This window comes from Lagenorhynchus albirostris, chromosome 3 (assembly GCF_949774975.1).
Source record: "Lagenorhynchus albirostris chromosome 3, mLagAlb1.1, whole genome shotgun sequence".
In the NCBI taxonomy this organism is placed as follows: Eukaryota; Metazoa; Chordata; class Mammalia; order Artiodactyla; family Delphinidae; genus Lagenorhynchus; species Lagenorhynchus albirostris.
This window is the reverse complement of record NC_083097.1, coordinates 31,449,521-31,472,975: the sequence shown is the minus strand read 5'-3', so window position 1 is coordinate 31,472,975 and position 23,455 is coordinate 31,449,521. Positions and strand designations below refer to the sequence as shown.

At 41.7% G+C, this 23,455-nt stretch overlaps 1 protein-coding gene across 3 annotated transcripts in view; it reads right to left on the bottom strand.

Moving 5' to 3' along the window:
• EGFLAM (EGF like, fibronectin type III and laminin G domains) overlaps positions 1–23,455 on the bottom strand; it is a 171,125-nt gene that overhangs the window by 62,325 nt on the left and 85,345 nt on the right. Inside the window, exon 7 of one of the 3 annotated variants that reach the window (XM_060146978.1) lies at positions 164–252. The exons of the other annotated variants lie outside the window; for them this stretch is intronic. Coding sequence (XP_060002961.1) covers positions 164–252 — 89 coding nt within the window. The remainder of the gene's footprint in view (positions 1–163; positions 253–23,455) is intronic. 3 annotated transcript variants of the gene reach the window in all.

The following is a 23,455-nucleotide window of genomic DNA, read 5'->3' as shown; positions in this document are numbered from 1 at the left end:
GAAAATATGGCAACTGTTAAGATTCGGCAAGAAAGCTTTACTGGTGCCCCGAGTTGTGGCACTCGGGATCTTCATTGCGGCATGAGGGATCATTAGTTGCAGCATGTGGAATCTTTAGTTGCGGCATGCATGTGGGATCTAGTTCCCTGAGCAGGGATCGAACCTGCATTGGGAGCATGGAGTCTTAGCCAGTGGACCACCAGGGAAGTCATGGATCCAAAGGATTCCTGATATTTTTCACTCTGCTTGAAACTGTCCATAATAAAAAGAAAGCAATGTAACAAAGCCTGAATTTTATTAGGAGATTGAAAATCCACACCTAAGATAATAAGGAACAAAACTGATACTGGAGAAACTTGAACCAGTGATTTTCAGATGAACCTGAGGAATTACCCCAGAATGCTGAGAAAAATGTCAAAGAGATTAAAAAATATATGAGAGAAAATAATAAATATGGATGTGGATATAGAGCACAAGGTCCAAACTGAGGGATTATGGGTATTTCTTTGGTATTTACCAGAATAATGGGAACAGAAATGAGAATCAAAAACATAAAAATATAACTTGCCTGAGCTGGAAAAAAAGTAAGAGAATATATTTTGAAAGGGCTAATATTTCCACTGAAATAAGATCTACACCTAGACATAAACTGGCAAAATTTCGACAGGATAAAGAAAAACTTCAGGAGTCAAGATGGTGATTTCTGTGTAGACAAGCAGTTGGGCAAGTAAAGAAATACTTGATGCCGAAATACATAGTACAGGAGGTGATTTATCCAGATTGTTTCTGGTTTAGTAAAGACAAATTAGGAAGGCAAAGGAAGTTCTACTATCTTCAGAGAGAGTGTGTCTGAACTAAAAAGAATTAAGATACTTTTGATATTTCTTTTTTGTTATATTCACTAGTTTGTTTTTTGTTATATTCTATTTCTTTTTTGTTATATTTCTTTTTTGTTATATTCACTAGTTTGTTTTATTTTTTAGATTCCACATATAAATGATACCATACAGTATTTGTCTTTCTCTAGTAGGGAGAGGAAAGGGGGGAGGAGCAAGACAGAGGTAGGAGGTTAAGAGGTACAAACTATTATGTATAAAATAAATAAGCTACATGGATATATTGTACAACCCAAGGAATATAGCCAATATTTTATAATAACTATAAATGGAACATAACCTTTAAAAATTGTGAATCACTGTGTTGTATACCTGAAACTTATATAATATTGTACATCAACTATACTTCAATAAAAAAAGACAAAATAATTTGGACCAGGTGCTGGGGAGAGGAAGGAATGGAGAATTATTACATTGCTTAATGGACAGAGTTTCTGTCTGGGGTGATGGGAAAAGTTCAGGAGGTAGATGATGGTGACAGTTGCGAACACTGTAAATGAACTTAATGCCACCAAACTGGACACTATAGACGGTGAAAACGGTCAATTTTACGTTATGTATATTTCACCACCATACTAAAATAATAAACGAAAGAAAAAGAATTAAGATACTTTTGAAATATCCTTTTGAACTCCAGTTAAAAAAAATCTCTGGTATTCAATACCAGAATGTATGTTAGGTGTTGGTCTTCAAAATATAGTCAAGGAATTTACTGAATAATTCTAAGGGACATATTATCCCTGCGTCTAATTTTCGAAGGGTTTTCTTTCTGTCAAGTTTGATCATTCCCATAGACATTTCCTCATCATTAAACCACTATTAAAACCACCATTACAGTCAGTATTCACTATAATGCTCAATATTCTTTATATAATGATTTCTTTGGTAATTTCTTCCTGTAACTGTAACCAGAAAAAAAAATTTTTTTCACTGAAAAACTAGTTTGCATCCTTTGGTCAGACATTGAGAGTTCTATAAGACCTTGATTTCTTTCTTGTTTTTGCTAATAGGAAGTTTGGCGTTTAGTGACATCCAGGACTTAACTGTCTCATCTCATACAATTATGTTACCTACCTCTATCTGGTTTCTGATCATCTTATCATATTTCTTTTTAATTAAGGTGTGTGAGTGCGTGTATGTCAGTGTGTGTGTGTGTGTGAATGAGTGTGTGTGTGAGACAGTGTGTGTGTGCGTGTGCGTAAATTTCCTCAAAGTGGTATTGTGCATGGGTGAAATACAAATGACTTAAAAATACATTCACTGGGGCTTCCCTGGTGGTGCAGTGGTTGAGAGTCCGCCTGCCGATGCAGGGGACACAGGTTCGTGCCCCGGTCCGGGAAGATCCCACATGCCACGGAGCGGCTGGGCCCGTGAGCCATGGCCGCTGAGCTTGCGCGTCCGGAGCCTGTGCTCCACAACGGGAGAGGCCACAACAGTGAGAGGCCCACGTACCACAAAAAAAACAAAACAAAACAAAAAAAACAAACATTCACTGTACATCTCATACCTGTGACTCATTCATTCTGCAAATGGACGTTTGTACCTCTTCACCTCTCTTACCTGTTTCTTTGCCCCCCGCTCCCCCTCCCCTCTGGAAACCACTTGTGTGTTCTCTGTATCTACAACTCTGTTTTGTTATGTTTTTTCATTTGTTTTTGATTTTTAGATTCTGCATGTAAGTCAGACAGTAACTGTTTTTCTCTGTCTGACGTATTTCATTTAGCATAGTACCTTCTAGGTCAGGTAACATTTTTGTATGGTGACACATCATAACTAGACGTGTGTCGAGTCCCTATGGTGTGTGAGGAACTAACATAGTGTTGTAGGTCAATTACACTTCCAACACAAACAAACAAACTCATAGAAAAAGAGATCAGAATTGTGTTATCAGAGGTGGGGACTGAGGGAGGGGGACCTGGATAAAGGCAATCAAAGTGTACAAACTTCCAGTTTGTACAAATAAGATAAATAAGTACGAGGGATGTGATGGACAACATGATAAATCTAATGAACACTGCTGGATGTCATATATGAAAGTTAGTAAGAGAGTTAAGTCCTCAGTTCTCATCACAAACAAAGTTTTTCTATTTTTTTAAATTTATATTTTGTGTCTGTATGAGATGATAGATGTTCACTAAACTTATTGTGATAATCTTTTCACGAGGTATGTGAGGCAAATCATTATGCCTCACACCTTAAACTTACACAGTGTTGTATGTCAATTACATCTCAATAAAACTGGAAGAAAAAAATACATTCCAATGTCTTGAGTAAACTCACATTCCCAAAGCCTGCATGGCCCCAGAAGACAGCCATACTGTGGACAAGACTGTTGGTGATAACTAAGCTGGGGATGTCCCATCATGATGAAAACAACTCCTACTTTGTGAATATTGTCATGGGAGCAGAGCCAGTCTTAAATCAGGGAAGGCAGTCTGACTTTGATCCTCAACCCGACCCACAATCCTGCCCAACAATTAATCGAAAACTCCATAAAGAGCCTGTGACAGAAGCAAGCCAGCCTCTCTCTGGGTCATGAGATTAGTTGTGCCCAAGAAACCTTTTCAAAATGAATGAAAACAAGAGTAATCTGTTCTCATTGCCAGTAGACATTGTGGCATATTGATAAAACCAAGGCACAGAGTGTTGAGGTGGAGCCGGGGTGCCCTGAGAGTTTCCAAGCACTGAAGGCTCACAAACTTTTCTTCATCAGACAGAAAATCATGAAATGCCAACGCTGAGAATTCACTGAATGGAATTATCCAGTGGAATTGCCATGGGTCGCTTTCTAAGGGAAGAATTTCTGCAGGGTTTTGAAACCTACACCTTGAGAAGATACCACCTAGAATCTGCTGAGCAAGGGAAGAGAAGGAAGTGACAGAGCAGGCAGCCTCCTGGGCACAGCGGGTGTAGCTGGGATCCTTCTGCCGGGATGGAGGCCTTATGCTGTGAAGTCAAGAGCGGTAAGGGAGAGAGGTTGGCTGGGGCTAGACCATGGAAGATACTGAACGTTGAGCCATGGAGTGTGGCCTTTATCCTGTAAACAAGGAGGGGCAGGAGAGCAACACGCTAATGAAGCTGGTTTTACATGACCCAACACGGGGTGCAGGGGAGGTTCTACTTTCTCCCTCTGCACCCCTGTATCTTTTGGCCTCCTTCATACCCTTGAAGATCTCCCTCATCACTCAACCCAGAAATCCTTCTGCCTGGATTCTCCTGTTCCTATTCCTCTGACCCTTTGGAGAAATCCCACTCGATTCTTCCCAGCCATGCCCAGTGTGACCTCACTGTGGCATCTTTGCCAACCCACCTCTCAGTTCCCACACCCACAAAATCCATCGCTCCCCTTCCCCACGTGCAGAGCACCTCCGTATCGCGCACGCCACGTGTCTGTTCACTGGATTGGATCCTGAACCCTGGAAAACAAGGACTGGCTCAACTCTGACAAGGGTGTGGCAAAAATAACTATCTGTGGAATTAGTGGCTGATCCTTTAGGGGGCTTCTATACAGAATCCACCCTCACTCCATGCCGTTCAGTGCTGATATGTCATTTATATGAAACTATTCAAGTTCCTTATATATCTGATTCAGTATTATTCTAGCTGCACATTTTAAACCCATTAGTGGCGAGTAAAAATAACTCACTGGGGCCTGACCACAGTTTTCAAAAATGGAACCAAATGGATGAAAATATAAAGCTCTGAATTTAGCAACGGTGAGTATTGTTCGATGAGACATCTGCACATACACACATGTATTTCTAGATATGTTTGTGTGCTCTGGGCTGCAGTACAAATTGTATATTCTTACTGTGTGCTGCAGTCCAAAAAAGTTTGAGAAAAAGTCTTCACTTGAGTTGATTTTTTGAATGTCAGTTAATTTTCCAGCCTGATTGCCATTTTATTTTGAGCAAGGCTTAGATTTTCTAATTTTATTTTTGTCTTGTAATAGGATTTCTCAGCCTCGGCACTACTGACATATGGGGCTGGATCACTTTTTGGTGTGTGTGTGTGTGTGTGTGTGTGTGTGTGTGTGTGTGTGTGTGTGTGTGTGTGTTGTGACGGTGGGGTTCTGTGTGTTATAGGCTGTTTAGCAGCATCCCTGGCCTTTCCCCGCAAGATGCCAGGAGACCCTTCCCCCCAGCTGAGACAGCCGAACATGTCTCCAGAGGCTGCCAAGAGCCCTGTAGGGGGCAAAATCACCCTCAGTTGAGAACTATACCCTATGGTGCCCCAAATAATAGCCCATTGCAACAGAAGATCTCCCTACAGATTCTTAATCTCCATCAGGTTTACAACAAGGTCCCTGTAGACCACGGTCTGACTGCACAGAATGCTAACGGTCTAAGCACAGGATTTCCACTGGGGGGTGTGCAGCAGGACCCAGAATGTGTTCAGGGTCAGAAGGTGTTCTTGGAAGCACCAAGAGAAGAGAAGGAATCCCAGCACTTCTGGCTGAAAGACATAAAGCCTTGCAACGGAAGAAGCGTCTCAGGAAACTCACGTGCAATGTCTGCACCTGGGACCATGGAGACAACAGTCCCCCTGCTCTAAAAAGGAGCTACAGGCATCCAGAAGATGGGTGAGAAATTAAGCATCAGATGGTAAGAAGTGGCACTGCTCTTACACGGAAGGGCCCAACCACTCAGGCAAGTGGTGTCTCTGCACAGAGAGGAGGGTAGGAAATGCCAGGAATCCTGGACAGAGAGTCCTGTGAATCTAACACTCACGGCAACTAACTGTGACCAAGAACTAGTCATATAATCTGGTGATAGCTCAGCTCCTTATCAGAAAATTGTGGAAGTTTGGCTAGGTCCTTAAACAACCTGCTGGTTCCAAAACTCCATGATTTTGGTTTGGCTCTCTACCTTTTCTTTTCATATATATTCTCCTTCGAACAATATATTGCCTCTCTATTCATCTCCCTTCCTCTCTGCTGGGGTCCACACACCATAGCCATAGTGATCATGTTCAAAATGTAGATCAGATCAGACCATTCTGCTGCTCGAAACACTTCAAGATCTTTGCAACTAACTTGGAATAAAATCCAAAGTCCTCACCAGAACCTACAAGACTGGACATGATCTGACCCCTGGCCTCTGGCTACCTTTCTGACCTCATTTCCTAACATTCGTCTCACTTACCGTATTCCTTACTGTTTGTAGAATATCCCAAGGCTGCTCTCACCCCAGGACCTTTGCACTTGCTGCTCCCCCCCACAAGGAGGGACTCTGCTCAAACCTCTTTTTAAGAGAAGCCTTCCTTGGTAGCCTATTCCAAACAGCAGCTCCTGCATCCTCTATGCCCTCTCACCCCCTCTCTTTTACTCTTAACACTTAACATTAAAGGTATATTATTTATGTAGGATAATGTAATAAGTATTTATTTTATTATCTACTTATTTACTGAGACTGATTCTCCCACATATAAGCTCCATGAAGGCAGAGATTGTCTATCTTACTTACTGCTAAGAACCCAGCACCCAGAAACTGCCTGGCATATCATTGGTATTAAATACACATTTTAAAAAATGAATTGGCAGGAATTCCCTGGTGGCGCAGTAGTTAAGAATCCACCTACCAACGTAGGGGACACGGGTTCGAGCCCTGGTCCGGGAAGATCCCACATGCCGCGGAGCAACTAAGCCCATGCACAACTACTGAGCCTGAGCTCTAGAGCCTGTGAGCCACAACTACTGAGGCCACCTGCCACAACTACTGAAGCCCGCGTGCCTACAGCCCCTGCTCCGCAACAAGAGAAGCCACAGCAATGAGAAGCCCACAGCACGGCAACAAAGAGTAGCCCCTGCTCACCTCAACTAGGGAAAGCCCACATGCCGCAACAAAGACCCAAAATTAAAAATAAATAAATAAATACATTTATTTAAAAAAATGAATTGGCAAATGAATGTTTAAACAAGAGAAATAATCACTGTAGACTCAGAAACTAAATTCTTTACTTTCTTGAGCATCACCAAAACATTTTCCAGATTAATGTAAATAATTACCAGTGGTGATGTCTGATGCAAAAACAATCAAAAATTTGGCCTGACTTAACTTCCAGTCATTTTCAGTTTTTCTTCTCTCTCACTCTTCTGTTTTTCATTGTTTAAATTCTTTCTGAATTTCGCAGCCCTTTATTTCATTTTATTTTAGAGATAAATTTATTGTATCAGTTCTTTTTACCATTAGGACTCAGCACTGATTAGAAGTAAGATATTATAAACGTCTCAGATCACTGAAGCGACTTCAGTTTCTGCCTGTGAACTTTTCTTTCCATTGCAAGAACTAAAATCTAAAATTAGCTGCCCTCCCCCATTTTGGTGGGACTAGTTAACCAAGGAAGAAGTCAGTCGTCTGAGGCAACATAATGGAACCTCTCCGTTTTGTCCTCATCTCAACCACAAGGGACTCCAAACTGATTCTAAAGGGCTCTTCGGGCTCTGAAAGTCTGTGAACTATCGCCATCTGCTGGGTGACTTGTGAACTACCATCACCTGGGGATCCGTCTTCGTCCTTCCTCCCGAGGAGCAGTTGGTCATTCCCTACTGTTTGTGATCCTCAGAATCTGTGGGTCTCTGGAATCCCACCATGACCACGTGATCAAGACTACTGATGGGAGAAACATTTCACTGGGCCAAAGTGGACATACATTTACCTTTTAAAATATGGTAAATGGTACGGTTGGAGTTAGATGGCAACATTAATGACTCTCCATGCAAGTGGGAAGAGGAAGCTAGAACCACCAAAACCTCCAATGAGACCTAAGCTTCAAAACTAGACAGTTTCATCCTTACGGCAGGTGATTCTTTTTTAAGATTTTGTCTCAAAAGTGTGTATGAACACCACGCTTGAGTATGGATACTATCAAAACATTTAATAATGGTTAGCATAGCAGGAAGAGAGTTGGGCTTCAAATGCCATCCGCAGTGCAACTTGGCTGCACACATTGGTCTACCCGTGGATAAACATTAGGGAGAGAAAACTAAATGTCCTGACCAGCCCTCCTTCACAGGGATATCAAAGGGGTAAATGCAAACTTGGACAAGCCAAAAGGTAAGTAAGGGGACCATCAAGTGGCCCAGTTTTGTATATAATAGTGAAACAATGTAAAAGCCCATCAGTAATAAATTAGTTAAATAAATGGTAGAGATTTACAATGATATATACTGTGGTCACTAAAACTAATGATGTAGATCTATATTAATCTACATTTAAAGATGTATACAGTATTTTGTTATACAGAAGAAGTATATGTTCTATGATCTCATACTGGAGTTTTAAAAATTCTGGATGATTATATACCAAAATGTTAATAGTGGTTATGTTTGGATGCTGAGATTAGAGATGATTTTCATCTTGATTTTTTTTTGTTTTGCATTTTATATGTTGTTCTTTTTTTTTTTTTCTAATAATAAGTATTGTTTACTTTTACTATTTAGAGACAACAAAAAAGCTATTTCTGCTTTGGGATTATTGCAGAGGTTTCATTCATCAGTCTCCCTGCTCTTGCCTTTGCCCAGCTACAGTCCTTCTTTCACATATCAGTGAGGAGCGATTTTGTTGAAACCTAAGTAAGGTCTTTTTGCCCCTCTGGTCAAGCCCATCCTGCCTCCCAACTCTCCCAGTCTTCCCATCTCTTTCCGAGAATAAGCAAAGTCCAATGGCCTCCACTGGCCTCCAAGGTCCTAATCAGACTCTGCCGACTGTGACCTCCCTCTCTGACCTCATCTTCTACCTCACATCCCCCTAACCCAGCCACACAGGCAGCCCTGCTCTTCTGTGAACAGCCCGGGATGCTCCTGTAACGAGGTCTCAGCGTTTACCTGGAGAGCTCTCCCCCCGGGTGGATGGATACATGATAGATCTGTTGATCCAGGTTTATCACCCCGTCCTTCTTGCTCAGATGTCACCTTCTCAGGAGGCTTTCTCTGACTGCCCATCCCCTTCCTTGTTTCGTTATTCTCCACAGCCCTTTCACCACCTGACATACTATTTACATGTTTAACGTTATCTGTTCACCTTCCGTCTGCCCTGACTAGAACGTAAGGTCTGTGAGGTCAGGGATTCCTTTCGTCTGCTTTGTTCACGGCTGAACCCCCAGCATCTGAAACAGTACCTGGCACATCGTGGGCATGAAATACTTGTTTGAAAGAGAAAACGGAGATATCATAAAATAACTTGAGAAACTGATTCTTTAGAAAATAGGAATCCCACTAACATTAGGAATCAAGTTGAAAACAAAGCGATCACCAAACTGGGTTCTTGCCCAGGATCTGCCACCGAGTGACCTTGAGAGGGCTGCCGGGGTACTCTGGGTCTCAGTTCCCTCATGTGTTGAATGTGGAGGTGGTCCTTTCCAGCTCCATGAGTTTACAAACCCTCAGTAAACGAATATTAGCTGTGAGACCTCATCATCTCCTATGTTCAAGGAAATAAGTTGCCAGCTACGAATTGGCACTTGCCATCTACCTCTACGAGGATTAAATCACGAGCTGCTGCAGCTGCTGCCCTTCAACACCCCTGAAAGGAGTTCAGGCTGGAGATCAGGAATGAGGCACTCTGTGCTCCGGGAAAACCTGGCAGAAAAGTCCTTCAGTTAGTTAGATATTCTCAGGAGAAAATTTGATGTGCCCCATTCTTGCATCTCCTCGTATCTAGAAAAGCACTAAAATCCTTCAAGGTGACGTCTGCTCCTCGTGACCAGCAGTAGCCTTCATGAGGTTAGCAGCAGCCTTCTGCAAAAAGTACGCGCTTGGTTGCATGCACTCCCCCTTCACCAGAATCACATGTATACTGACCTCCCTCGCTTACCTCTTTGGAGCAGTTTCTTAGAGTTATCTGAAATGCTGTCTCCCTGGCTATAGTCCTCACTTTGCCCCGAATAAAACTTAACTCATAACTCTCACGTTGTACATTTTTTTTTCAGTCAACAAAGCTAAATAGGCAAAGATGAACGAGATAAGATCTGTGCTCTCTGAGAGCGAAAGACCAAAGATAATCAATATTTTTGCAATCCACCAAAAGGCACCATCATTTTATTATAGGAGATGATCCTATTACTTCTTATGGGAGATTCCTCCCTCTGATCCACCTCTGCCCTGGGCCCTGGGTGGCAGACTTGTCTGGCTTCCCACTGTGTCTGCCCAGCCAGAGGCCCCAGGAGGGGAGTGAAGGAGGGAGGAAAAGAGTCAGAGTGTTGGTTCTCCTACTTCCTCCCCAGGTGGTTGTCACGGGACACGTGTGTGAAGGTCGCAGCACTTGCCCTCCCTGTCTGTCTCCAGACACTGAATTGCCCCCTCTTGGTTCCCTTACATCTACTCAAACTTTTGCAAATAGTCCCGTCGCTAAACTCACTTCAAATTACCAAACTGCATGAGCCCCTGTTCCCCGCTGGGAGCCTGAGATCATGAGAAAAGTCACCTTTTCTCCCTTCGTTGCTTCTTACTTGCACAAATCTGTTTCCTATGTGGTTGCATAATCAGACGAGATCCACCAGACTCAGCCAGTGTGCACGGTGTCCCTCGCACACGTCTGTCACTGGGTCAAGCTGATTTCCTACACCCGCTTCTCTGTGCCAAACCATGAATGCAGCCCTCCTTCTTCATCAGAGCACCTAAGTGACCCAGGGATTTAGATGCTAAGAAACAATCCCAATGGAGAATTGTGGACGAGCAAGAAGTGCTCCAAAGAGCAGAAAAGATTAACCATGAAATGATAAGTATAAAGGAAGGAGAACAAAACGAATAATAAGCAAGTAGGAGGAAGCAAAAGGAAAAATAGTTAAGAACATTTGCTTATTACTTCAATATACTAACATTTAAAAATCCATTGAGATGGAGTGAATAAATAGCATATTCACCGTGTGGCTGCGAAACACTAGCTGACTGATCAAAGAGATGCTACAGTTGAAACTAGAGCACCGTGAGTGCCATTTCTTTAGAAAATTACGTTTTCCTATCATTTGTTTCAGTCTTTCATCCATATGAAAGATTTTTACCAGAGGGGGTAAGATATCGGTGCACCGATGATAAGTAAACGTATAGTAACGCAGGATGTATAAAGGTCTCAGAAGAGCAATTAATAGGTAGCAGGTATTTAAGCAGCAAAGTGAACCATTCCCTTTAGAACCAATAAAGTTGCACAAATGAGCGTTCCTCAGCTTTACTGTCATCATGGCGTCAGCAAGTCAATGGAGCGGTTACCTTGGAGGGCACCTGAGTGTAAAGTCACACTTGAAATTATGTATATGCACAAACTGCACATTTAAAACGCAGATCTGTCTAGGCGAGGAGTGAACCAAATGATTTCTTCCTCTTCCTGTTCGCTTTTTCATCTTACATTCTAAAGATTTACAAATCCACGAAGCTCGCCAATTTATAGGCCCATCCCAAGCCCCTGGAGTAACACCAAGCAATGCCTCTTCTCTCTCCTCTCTCTCTCTCTCTGTTAACAGCAGTACAAACCTGTCTGAATATAGTTAGGTTGCAGGCTCTCCAGGTCTCTTATTTATTTCAGAACATTCATGTGAAGATTAAATGGCAGGGATTTCTATTAAGGGGACAATTTCCTTAGTATGCACTAATTGATTCCTTCCAATTTTGACAAAATTACTACCAAAGAGAGGATTTCCCAGACTTCCTGGAGAATCTCCTAAAATTTGGGAGATAAGCCCCAGCAATGTACTACAGAGGTCAACAAACTACATCTCACAGGCCAAATCTGGAAGACCACCTGTTCTCGTACCTGGTGAAATATATTCATTTCTAGGCCCAAGATGAAGCCGCTTCTGCCAGGGTTGCCACATCAGTAAACCAAAACTTTCATGTCCCTGAAAATGTTCCACTCAACCAGAAATACAGCCTACAGGCACACCTCGCTTTGTTGTGCTTCACTTTATTGCATTTTGCAGATATTGCATTTTTTACAAATTGAAGGTTTGTGGCAACCCTGCGCCGAGCAAGTCTATTGCCACCATTTTTCCAACAGCATTTTCTCACTTCGTATCTCTGTGTCACATTTTGACATATCTTGCAATCTTTTAAAGTTTTTCATTATTATTATACTTGTTATGGTGATCAGTGGTCTTTGATGTTACTATTGTAATGGGGGGTGGTCACGAATTGTGCCCATGTAAGACGGTGAACTTAATCGATAGATGTGTGTGTTCTGACTGCTCCACTGACCAGCTGTTCCCCCATCTCTCTCCTTTCCCTCAGCCTCCCTATTTCCCGAGACACAACAGTGAGATTAGGCCAATTAATAAACCTACAATAGTCTCAAAGTGTGCAAGTGAAAGGAAGAGTCACATGTCTCTCGCTTTAAATCAAAAGCTAGAAATGATTGAGCTTAGTGAGAAAGCCATGTCTAAAGCTGAGATAAGCCCAAAGCCAGGCCTCTTGTGCCAAACGGGCAGCCAAGTTGTGAATCAAAAGAAAAGTTCTTGAAGGACATTAAAAGTGCTACTCCAATGAACACACAAATGATAAAGCAAAACAGTGTTATTGCTGATGTGGAGAAGTTTTAGTGGTCTGGAGAGAAGATCAAACCAGCCACAACATTCCCTTAGGTCAAAGCCGAATCCAGAACAAGGCTGAGAGGTGAGGAAGCTGCAGAAGAAAAATCTGAAGATAGCAGAGGTTAGTTCATGAGGTTTACAGAAAAAAGCCGTCTCCATAACATCAAAGTGCAAGGTGAAGCAGCAGGTGTTGATATAGAAGCTGCAGCAAGTTATCCAGAAGATCTAGCTCAGGTCATTAATGAAGGTGGCTACACTAAACAACAGATACTCAATGTGGATGAAACAGCCTTATATTGGAAGAAGATGCCATCTAGGAGCTTCATAGCTAGAGAAGAGAAGTCAATGCCTGGCTTCAAAGCTTCAAAGGGCAGGCTGACTCTCTTTTTAGGAGTTAATGCAGCTGGTGACTTGAAGTTGAAGCCAATGCTCATTTATCATTCTGAAAATCCTAGGGCCCTTAAGAATTGTGCTGAATCAACTCTGCCTGTGCTCTATAAATGGAACAACAAAGCCCAGATGACAGCACATCTGCTGACAACATGGTTTACTAAATATTTTAAGCCCACTGTTGAGACTTACTGCTCAGAAGAAAAAAAAAAAAAAGATTCCTTTCAAAATATTACTGCTCACTGACAATGCACCTGGTCACCCAAGAGCTCTGATGGAGATGGACAAGATTAATGTTGTTTCCAAAATAGTGTGAACTGGACTGGGGGGTTGGGGATAAGTGCGGGTCTGTCCAGTCAGGTTTGTACATGATTTTAAGCAGTTCTCGTCTCATCCTAAGGAACACAGGAAGCCATTTACAAGCTCAAAGTCATGGGATGACAAAGTATTAGAAAAGACACAATATGGGCACATCTGTGAATACAAACAAGCACAAACCCTGAACTGGAGAGCTGCTGCCAGTGTATAGAGTGGTGGGCAATTTACATAACACAGCGGCACCTCTCTCCCTATTTATTTCATTCCTAACAATCAATACATTTCATTGTCTCTTTATAAAAAAAAAAAAGATTAATGTTGTTTCATGTCTGCTAACATAGCATTCATTCTGCAGCCCATGGATTAAAAAGTTACTTTGACTTGTTTTATTATTTAAGAAATACATATTGTGAGGCTCTACCTGCCATAGATAGTGATTTCTCTGATGGATCTGGGCAAAGTAAATTGAAAACCTTCTAGAAAAGATTCACCACCCTAGATGTCATTAAGAACATTCATGATTCATGGGAAGAGGTCAAACTATCCACATTCACAGGAGTTTGGAAGAAGTTGATTCCAACCCTCATGGATGACTTTGAGGGGTTCAAGACTTCGGTGGAGGAAGTAAATGCAGAAGTGGTAAAATTAGCAAGAGAACTAGAATTAGATGTAGAGCCTGAAGATGTGGCTAAATTACTGCAGTCTCATGATAAAACTTTAACTGATGAGGAGCTGCTTCTTATGGATGAACAAAGAAAGTGATTTCTTGAGATGGAATCTATTCCTGATGAAGATGCTGTGAAAATTGTTGAAATGACAACAAAGAATCAGCAGATGAATGGATAAAGAAGATGTGGCACATATATACAATGGAATATTACTCTGCCATAAAAAGAAACAAAATTGAGTTATTTGTAGTGAAGTGGATGGACCCAGAGTGTGTCATGCAGAGAAAAGTACGTCAGAAAGAGAAAAACAAATACCATATGCTGACACATATATATGGAATCTAAAAAAAAAAAGGTTCTGAAGAACCTAGGGGCAGGACAGGAATAAAGATGCAGACGTAGAGAATGAACTTGAGGACACAGGGAGGGGGAAGGGTAAGCTGGGACAAAGTGAGAGAGTGACATGGACATATATACACTACCAAATGTAAAATAGATAGCTAGTGGGAAGCAGCCGCATAGCACAGGGAGATCAGCTTGGTGCTTTGTGACCACCTAGAGGGGTGGGATAGGGAGGGTGGGAGGGAGATGCAAGAGGGAGGAGATATGGGGATATATGGATACGTACAGCTGATTCACTTTGTTATACAGCAGAAACTAGCACACCATTGTAAAGCAATTATACTCCAATAAAGATGTTTAAAATTTTTTAAATATTACATAAACTTAGCTGATAAAGTAGCAGCAGGGTTTGAGAGGATTGACTCCAATTTTGAAAGAAGTTCTGCTGTGGGTAAAATGCCATCATATAGCTTTGCATGCTACAGAGAAATCGACCGTGAAAAGAACAGTCAATCAATGCTGCAAACTTCATTGTGTCTTATGTTAAGACATTGCCTCAGCCACCACCAGCCTGATCAGTCAGCAGCCATCAACACCGAGGCAAGACCCTTCACCAGCAGAAAGATTACAACTCACTGCAGGCTCAAATTGATGACTAGCATTTTTTAACAGTAAAGTATTTTTTAATTAAGGTACTTAAATTGTTTTTTTTTAGAGATAATGTCCTTTGCATACTTAATAGATTACAATACTGTGTAAACATAACTTTTATATGCACTGGGAAACCAAAAGATTCCTGTGACTCGAGTTATCGTGATTACTTGCTTTACCATGATAGTCTGCAACCCAACCAGCAGTGTCTCGAGATCTGCCTGTATCCAGTCAGCCAGTCTCCAGATGCCAAGGCAACTCTGAGCTCTGTACTCATGTCCTTCTTCTCTCTTCATTTTCTGCTTTTTTCTTCCTTGTTCCTCATTCTTTATCCTATAAAAGCTTCCCGCCTCCTGCCTCATTTTGCAGTCCTCTGGTCCTTTGAGAATGGACACTGCTTACTTCATGAAATGTTTAAGTTTGTTTGTATTACCTAAATTGTCTTCTTTAATCATTTTTAACAGTATACAAGTTAAGAAGGGTTTTTATATTCTTAAATAGCTGAAAAAGGTTAAAAAGGGAATAATCCTTTGTGACACGTAGAAATTATATGAAATTCAACTTTTTGTGTCCATTGATAAAGTTTTATTGGAACACAGTCACACACATTATTTATTGTCTATGGCTGCTTTCACGCTACAACAGCAAAGGTGACACAAAAGTCCCAAAATATTTACTATCTTGCACTTTGCAGAAAAAGCTGCTGACCCTGTCTAAGTAAAAGTCTAGTTTTTGGAAGGTTAAAATCAAACAAACAAAAACTAGAGGCACAGTACTATAACTCTGCAGGGTTTTGTTTTTCTCTTTGCCTGAATCCAGGATGTGCTTGAGTGGTGAGAGACGTGAAATTATATTGTTAGTGTAGTTCATTGTGCCTAGCAGTTTTAATTCTCTGATGTCTTCTAAATCTGCAGTCTTTTAAAACTAACTAACCAACCAACCAAAAGCCATCCTAATGATTCTACTTGACTTAACTCATGTGGTCTCTTCTGTTCTTCCACTTCTGTCAGGGAAGTTTTCGCTCCTGACCCTTGGTTCCTAAAATCTAACATTCTAATGACTTCAAGTCCCAAGAGCACAGCTCAGGGCACAGAGTCATAAAGAAAAAGCAATAGACCAGCTGGTGGTCACCCAGGTCAATTATACCATCCTTCAGTAACTATGTGAGGAAACGAGTATCAACCTCTCCTTCATCTTGATAAGTGGACTGACATCATAATCTTTGTTTCACATGTATTTTCCTCAAAATAATCTTGAGAAGTAGAAAATATCACCTGCCTCAGACATTACTGTGCCCATTTTAGAGATGAGGATACTGAGGCCCAGGGAGATTAAGTGACTTTCCAAGAAGGTCTCACAACAAGGTTATTATCCCTTTGTGTCTGTCCAAGAAGACAGCTCTCCAGGCGCAGCCATGGCTGCCAGATTCTGCCCTGTCCAAAGGTACTGTGTTTGGGGGCAGTAAGAAGGTTTCAAGGGTTGCCGAGGACTTTCCACAGACATGGACCAAAGGAGGCAGCAGGTTGTATGGAAGCTGCAGGAGGGTGATGATAAGTCACGGGGATTTTGGAAGAAGCTACTTCCAGTCCCTGCCTGAATGTTCCTCCCACCCCTAGGGATGCCACTGCCTTCTGCCCCCACTTGCTTCCCCTCTGCTCACAGCTGCAGGCATTTCAGGGCACTGCCACCAAATAGGGGCCCTTCCTAGTGACTGGGGATAAAGGAAATCTATTTTGTGGCTACATATATGAGAAACCAGGAGACCCAGCCACGCCAAGCTGGTCTCTGGAGAGGCAGGCAATTTAAAACAAGGGTCCAAATCTCAGAGCAAAACTAGGTCAGATTCACACATGGACACTTGTATGACAAAAGGACATAAACAGATACACACCCAACAACAGCTGAACAGAGCAATGTCTGAGTAAGCAGGACCGCAGAGACAAGAAAAGGGGGATGGGGTAGTGGGGGAGGCAAAGAACATGATGGAATCAGGTTTATTGTAGAAATTTGTTTGATTGGGGTCAAGGAGGGTTGTCTCAGCTCAGCAGAAGAGGAAGTTTCGGAAACTGTTGAAGAAAATGGATTGTGGGGAGAAGAGTATGTCAAAGACCAAACTCCAACCAAACACCTCTCACACCTCCCTACACAATCTCTAAGGATCTGAGACCATAATTAGACTCATGAGGACCAGAGGGAAAATGTACTCTAACTTAGCATGGAAATGTTAAAGTTTATTCTAATGATCAAGAAAGAACACAGGAGTACATTTACCATTGCAACAAAAAGAAGAAAATACCTAGGAATAAACCTACCTAGGGAGACAAAAGACCTGTATGCAGAAAACTATAAGACACTGATGAAAGAAAGTAAAGATGATACAAACAGAAGGAGAGATATACCATGTTCTTGGATTGGAAGAATCAATATTGTGAAAATGACTATACTACCCAAAGCAATCTACAGATTCAATGTAATCCCTATCAAATTAACAATGGCATTTTTTTTACAGAACTAGAACAAAAAAAATCTTAAAATTTGTATGGCGACACAAAAGACCCCAAAGAGTCAAAGCAGTCTTGAGGGAAAAAATACGGAGCTGGAGGAATCAGACTCCCTGACTTCAGACTATACTACAAAGCTACAGTAATTAAGACAATATGGTACTGGCACAAAAACAGAAATATAGATCAATGGAACAGGATAGAAAGCCCAGAGATAAACCCACGCACCTATGGTCAACTAATCTATGACAAAGGAAGGAAAGATATACAATGGAGAAAAGACAGTCTCTTCAATAAGTGGTGCTGGGAAAACTAGACAGCTACATGTAAAAGAATGAAATTAGAACACTCCCTAACACCACACACAAAAATAAACTCAAAATGGATTAGAGACCTAAATGTAAGCCTGGACACTATAAAACTCTTAGAGGAAAATAGAGAAAGAATACTCTTTGACATAAATCACAGCAAGATCTTTTTTGATCCACCTACTAGAGTAGTGGAAATAAAAACAAAAATAAACAAATGGGACCTAATGAAATGTAAAAGCTTTTGCAAAGCAAAGGAAACTACAAACAAGACAAAAAGAAAACCCTCAGAATGGGAGAAAATATTTGCAAATGAATCAATGGACAAAGGATTCATCACCAAAATATATAAACCGCTCATGCAGCTCAATATTAAAAAAGCAAACAACCCAATCAAAAAATTGGCAGAAGACCTAAATAGACATTTCTCCAAAGAAGACATACAGATGGCCAAGAAGCACATGAAAAGCTGCTCAACATCACTAATTATTAGAGAAATGCAAATCAAAACTACAATGAGGTATCAGTTCACACTGGTTAGAATGGGCATCATCAGAAAATCTACAAACAACAAATGCTGGAGAGGGTGTGGAGAAAAGGGAACCCTCTTGCACTGTTGGTGGGAATGTAAATTGATACAGCCACTATGGAGAACAGTATGCAGGTTCCTTAAAAAACTAAAAATAGAACTACCATATGATCCAGCAATCCCACTACTGGGCATATACCCAGAGAAAACCATAATTCAAAAAGACACATGCACCCCAATGTTCATTGCAGCACTATTTACAATAGCCAGGTCATGGAAGCAACCTAAATGCCCATTGACAGACAAATGGATAAAGAAGATGTGGTACATATATACAATGGAATATTCCTCAGCCATTAAAAGAAACAAAATTGGATCATTTGTAGAGATGTGGATGGATCTAGAGACTGTCATACAGAGTGAATTAAGTCAGAAAGAGAAAAACAAATATCGTATATTAACGCATATATGTGGAACCTAGAAAAATGGTACAGATGAACCATTTTGCAGGGCAGAAATTGAGACACAGATATAGAGAACAAACCTATGGACACCAAGGGGGAAAGCGGCTGTGGGGGGTGGTGGTGGTGTGATGAATTGGGCAATTGGGATTGACATGTATACACTGATGTGTATAAAATTGATGACTAATAAGGACCTGCTGTATAAAAAAAAATGAAATAAGGGTTTCAAAAATTTACTGCTAATAGGAAAATGGAAAATATCAGTGTAATAATATCCTTAACCAGCTTTCTAAGTCTTCAGATCCATCATCTTTTCAATTATAAAAATGATCATAATTCATAATGGAAAAATTTTAAAAAAAAGAACAGTGGTAAAATAAGGGCTTCATTCGAAAGAGTTGGGAAATGCCTTTCCCTTCCTCAACCTCCTTATTAGCAAATGGAACTCTATTGATCACTGAAATCTCTCTCAAAGGCCTCTTTTCCATCCTTACTGCCTTGAACTTAAACTCCCTGTGTTTGCTTTCTCCTTTCCTCCCTCCCTCCTTTCCTTCCTTCCTTCCTTCCTTCTTCCCTCCCTCTTTCACTCTACTTTGTTCTTACTTGTGTCTCATTGCAATTCTGGGAGCTCGACTTTGCCTATAAACCTTGCCAATGGGCAAACCTAATTTTGGCCTGGTGGGTCTCTAGACCAACTTTCTCCTCACACCTTCTCTTCAAACTTCCCAAACAGTAGCAGTAGAAAGTTATCCAGCCACCAAAGTCGTCACAGGTTCTTGGCTTGTGAAGTCGCATCCAGTCATTCATGTACTCAATTGAGAGCCTACTTTGTACAGGGTGTTAGGAGCACAACCTTGAATGAGTCGATCCAACTCCAGTATGGAGCTTATACTGAAGGGGGGAGACAGATAAGTAAAGAGTTTCAGGCAGTGAAAGGGTCATAGCAAAGCTGGGAACGGGCTGAGGAGACACTGTGTGAAGTTTAGGGGAGCCTGTCTGGGGATGTGACATCTGAGCTATGATATAAAAGAAGAAAGGGAGGGAGGTCATAGGGACATAGAAAGATTGGGGAGAGAGAGTTCCAAGTAGAGGAAACAGCAGGTACAAAAGCCCTCAGGCAGAAAGGAGCAAAATGACTTTTGCTGGGAACAAAAGAACACCTTCTACTGGGGACTTCCCTGAGGATACCAATTTCACTTCAGTGAAAAACTTACTGGTTCTTTCTCTGCTTATATCATGAGGCTAGAACACGAGAAATTAAATGCTTTAGGGTGTAGGACCAAGTTCCATACCCAGGGAAGGTTATATAATCCTAGAGTGGGTTACACATATGAGTGATTTTTCATTTCATTTCATTTGTTTTTGGGAAAAAGAAAGAAAACACATGACTTCTGCCATTTCTATTATTTACAATTCATATCCCTTATTACTTGTTCCATCCTTCTTGATCAAGCTAAGCTTGGATCCCAGAGGATAAGTGACCACCAGACGGGGCAAATACGTGTCTTACTACAAAGCCACATGTGCCCCTGTGTTCGTGAGGCTCCACCAGTCCCGTTCTGATTGGCTAATTTATAAGATCAACCAAGGGAAAATAGAATGCCATGGAATAATAGGCAAATTATAATGTTGTTGGCATTTCTTTCTGGAAGAAAAAAAGTAGAGTAGAATGGGGTAAAGAATGAGGAATCGTGATCTTTGTCTTTCCCGTATTTCCTTAGAGGAAGAGAAGAGGTGCTGACACGTGTGGAAAATCTCTGCTGAGAGGATGGGAGTCAATACAGGGTAGCGTCTTTATTAGTCAAGGTCTGAAATGATCTAGTTCTCAGCAGAGGATCTGGACACTAAAACATCTTCATTTTTCCTTCCCTTTCTACCTGTAAGGTTATGGAGCTGAGGTAAGATGTGGACATTGAACACACCTCACAATTCCCCGGCGAAGCCATCAAAACCCTCTTCCTCACTCAGGCTGAGCACCAATTAAGGAAAACGCTGGGCTCTGGCTTTCAGTAACTACAGACACAGAGCACCCGAGGTCTGCTAACACCGTCAGGTGCTAATAGGTCCAGGGGAAGTCAATGCTCTGTGAGTAACCAGAGGTGATGTGTTATATTTTTTATGAAAGGAGGTGGATGCAAGTCTAAAACAGGTGACCGAGGAGCTCAGCGAGTGGCAGTGTCTGGGGTGCGATCCGAGGGTTCCCATCGAGCCCGCTGCACCTTGGTAGTGCACTTGGCAACTGTCCTGAGGTTCACGGTTCAGGGAGCATCAACCCACAAAACATCCATGAAGGAAGGACCCGGAGGTTGCGAGGAGTAGGAATTAGGAGAAAGGGGTAGCCCAACATGTAGAAATACTCATCTCACAAATTCCTTCAGGAGGTGTTCAAAATATTTCACAACTTCTTGGCTTGGGTCTAACCAGTCACAAGGGCTACCAGCTGTAAACCACCAGGGCTATACGGATGCTTGCTGGTAGCATTTCAGACCTGTAAGTATGTTTTACTCAGCTTTTGGTATGTGCAATACGCCTTACGGGTTTTAAAAGAAAAAAAAATTCTTAAAATTCTTGTTCTGTGCTGTCAGAACTTCCTTAGTCCATAGATTCTACAAGGACTGTCCCCTGTACTTTATTTAACTGCGAACCTTACCTTTCTCACGCCATTTCGCACTAGAAGAAGAACAATCTTTAATTTGAACCTCACTCAGGGAAGTGGTTTAGCGGTCAGCCAAACCCAAGTTCAAATCCTGCCTTTACAATGATTATTCTTGGGAAAATATGTAATCTTTCAAAGACTCAATTTTTAAAAACCTATTTTTTTAAAAAAGGATACTATGAAAAAGGGATACTATTCCTCTGACACAGGGTTTTTGTAAGGATGAATATGGGGTTTCCCAGGTAAGTGCTCGAGACGCGGCTGGCTCGTAGGAGCCTTTCCCAACGGTAGCTCTGATGTTCAGAATTTATTATAATTCCAATAAGGGCTATTTGGTAATTAGGCATTTTTATATACGGAAAAGTGGGTTTTGGAGGTAGAATAATAGTCTAGACGAAGAGCAGAATAAGAAGTATGAATTTGCCAGAATGCAGGTTTTTCTAAAACATTAGAAATGATCATGGCCAAAAAAATCACAATGGAAATACCAATGACAGCACATTCTTATATATTCATGAAACAGGCTATCTAATAAATTCTATTTCTGTTACCCTGATTTGAGCAACCATATATATATAAACAGTTAAATCTGACTTATTTAAGAATATTTCATAATTGAGAGTTTTCACTGAATCAGCCACATCCCCTGCACACAATTACTTTGAAAGGATAAATTTTACTTCACAAAGGAGACCAACTGTAACAACATGTTACATATACATATTTCACATACCTTATCCCACTTAATTCACAGAGCTGCCATCTACCAAAGGGGAAATAATTATCAGAAACTCCGAGACCAGACTAGTGTTTCAGTTTAAAAAGAAAAAGTTCAAGAGATGCCCCTCCACGCCCCCTCCCCTGACTCCAGTCTCCACATCGACGTCCAGGGCCAGCTGAGGTGTTAGAGCTCATCCTTTTTGCACTTTCTTGCCTCTGTGGAGAAGGAGATACTAGGGGATAGAAGGAAAGAAGTGAACATGGGGCAGCTCACAAAATGGGAGCAGAGGAGTTCAGTGTTGGGGAAGGGTTGGGTAGGCACACAGCACAGAGTGCCTGCTCGGTTTATAATACAAAAAGACAAACTACGTGTTTCAAAACACAGTCAGATCCTGAGGCCTGCCTCAGCTACTGTTGCCCCATTTTTTGGCCACGCATCACAAAGCTTAACCAAAGATTACAGAGTAGATCTCATCCAGCAAGAGTGGAAGGTGGCCCTCCTTTGATTTGAAATAAAATTGTTAACATTTCGTTTAGAAAGAAGGAGCTTCATCCCTTGCCACATGAATGGGGAGTTGTAGCTTCTAAATTCTAAAGAAGAGCGGTGAAACAATTGTTGGGTGATGGTAGTTATTGTGTATGTAGGTGTGTGTGTGTGGGGGCGGTGGTGGTGGTGTGGACTCACTACATCCCCATATTCCGCAACAATTCAATTTGAAGGATGGAGTCCTAACATTCAAGGTTAGGGTAAGGGCTGGTTTTAGAAGAGTCAAAATTCCTAGGACTTAGGGAACTTGGTGAATCTCCACCCCTGGAAACAGCAGGTGGGCAGGGAAGTCAGCTGTAGGGCTGCTGTGAAGCAGAGGGGAGGAGTTTAGAAGGACCAGCTAACCAATGAACGCAGGGCTCTGTCCTGGCCAAGGCAAGCCTCTGGCAGTGCTAACTAGGCTTCTTTTCTGAGAGCTCCTTTCCTGGCTGAAGAGACCCAGGGATGGTAGTGGGGCTCTTCAGACACAAGAACCTGGAGGAATTTACTGGCAAAATTGAAAAGATTACAGTTTTCAAACAAAAGAAGTGTCAACAGTTCAGTTCTGAGATCTCCCCACGACACTGGGTTCTAGGTTTGTGTACATGTACCTCCCGCTTCCAAAAGACAAAGGTTTCTAAGCCAGATTGGCAAGGTGGAGTAAGCAATCGAAATATAGTTCTTGAATCGTGTGGGAGCTTCTGAAACCCCAGACCACAATCTGAACCTGACTTTTCACAAAATTCCAGATGGTTTGATGAACTGGCCCAAGCTTCCCCAAGGCCCCCAGAGAGGCACTATGACAGAGCCTATGCTACAGACCCCCAGCTACACATCGGCGTGCTAGCAACTTGGATTCTCCTTCACCATCCTTCAGAGGGGCTGATTTTACTTGAGTGTCCTTGATTTGCCGGTGAAGAATAACCCTGAAGGGTCTGGGAGCAGCATTTTTTCTCCTGTGATGCTAAG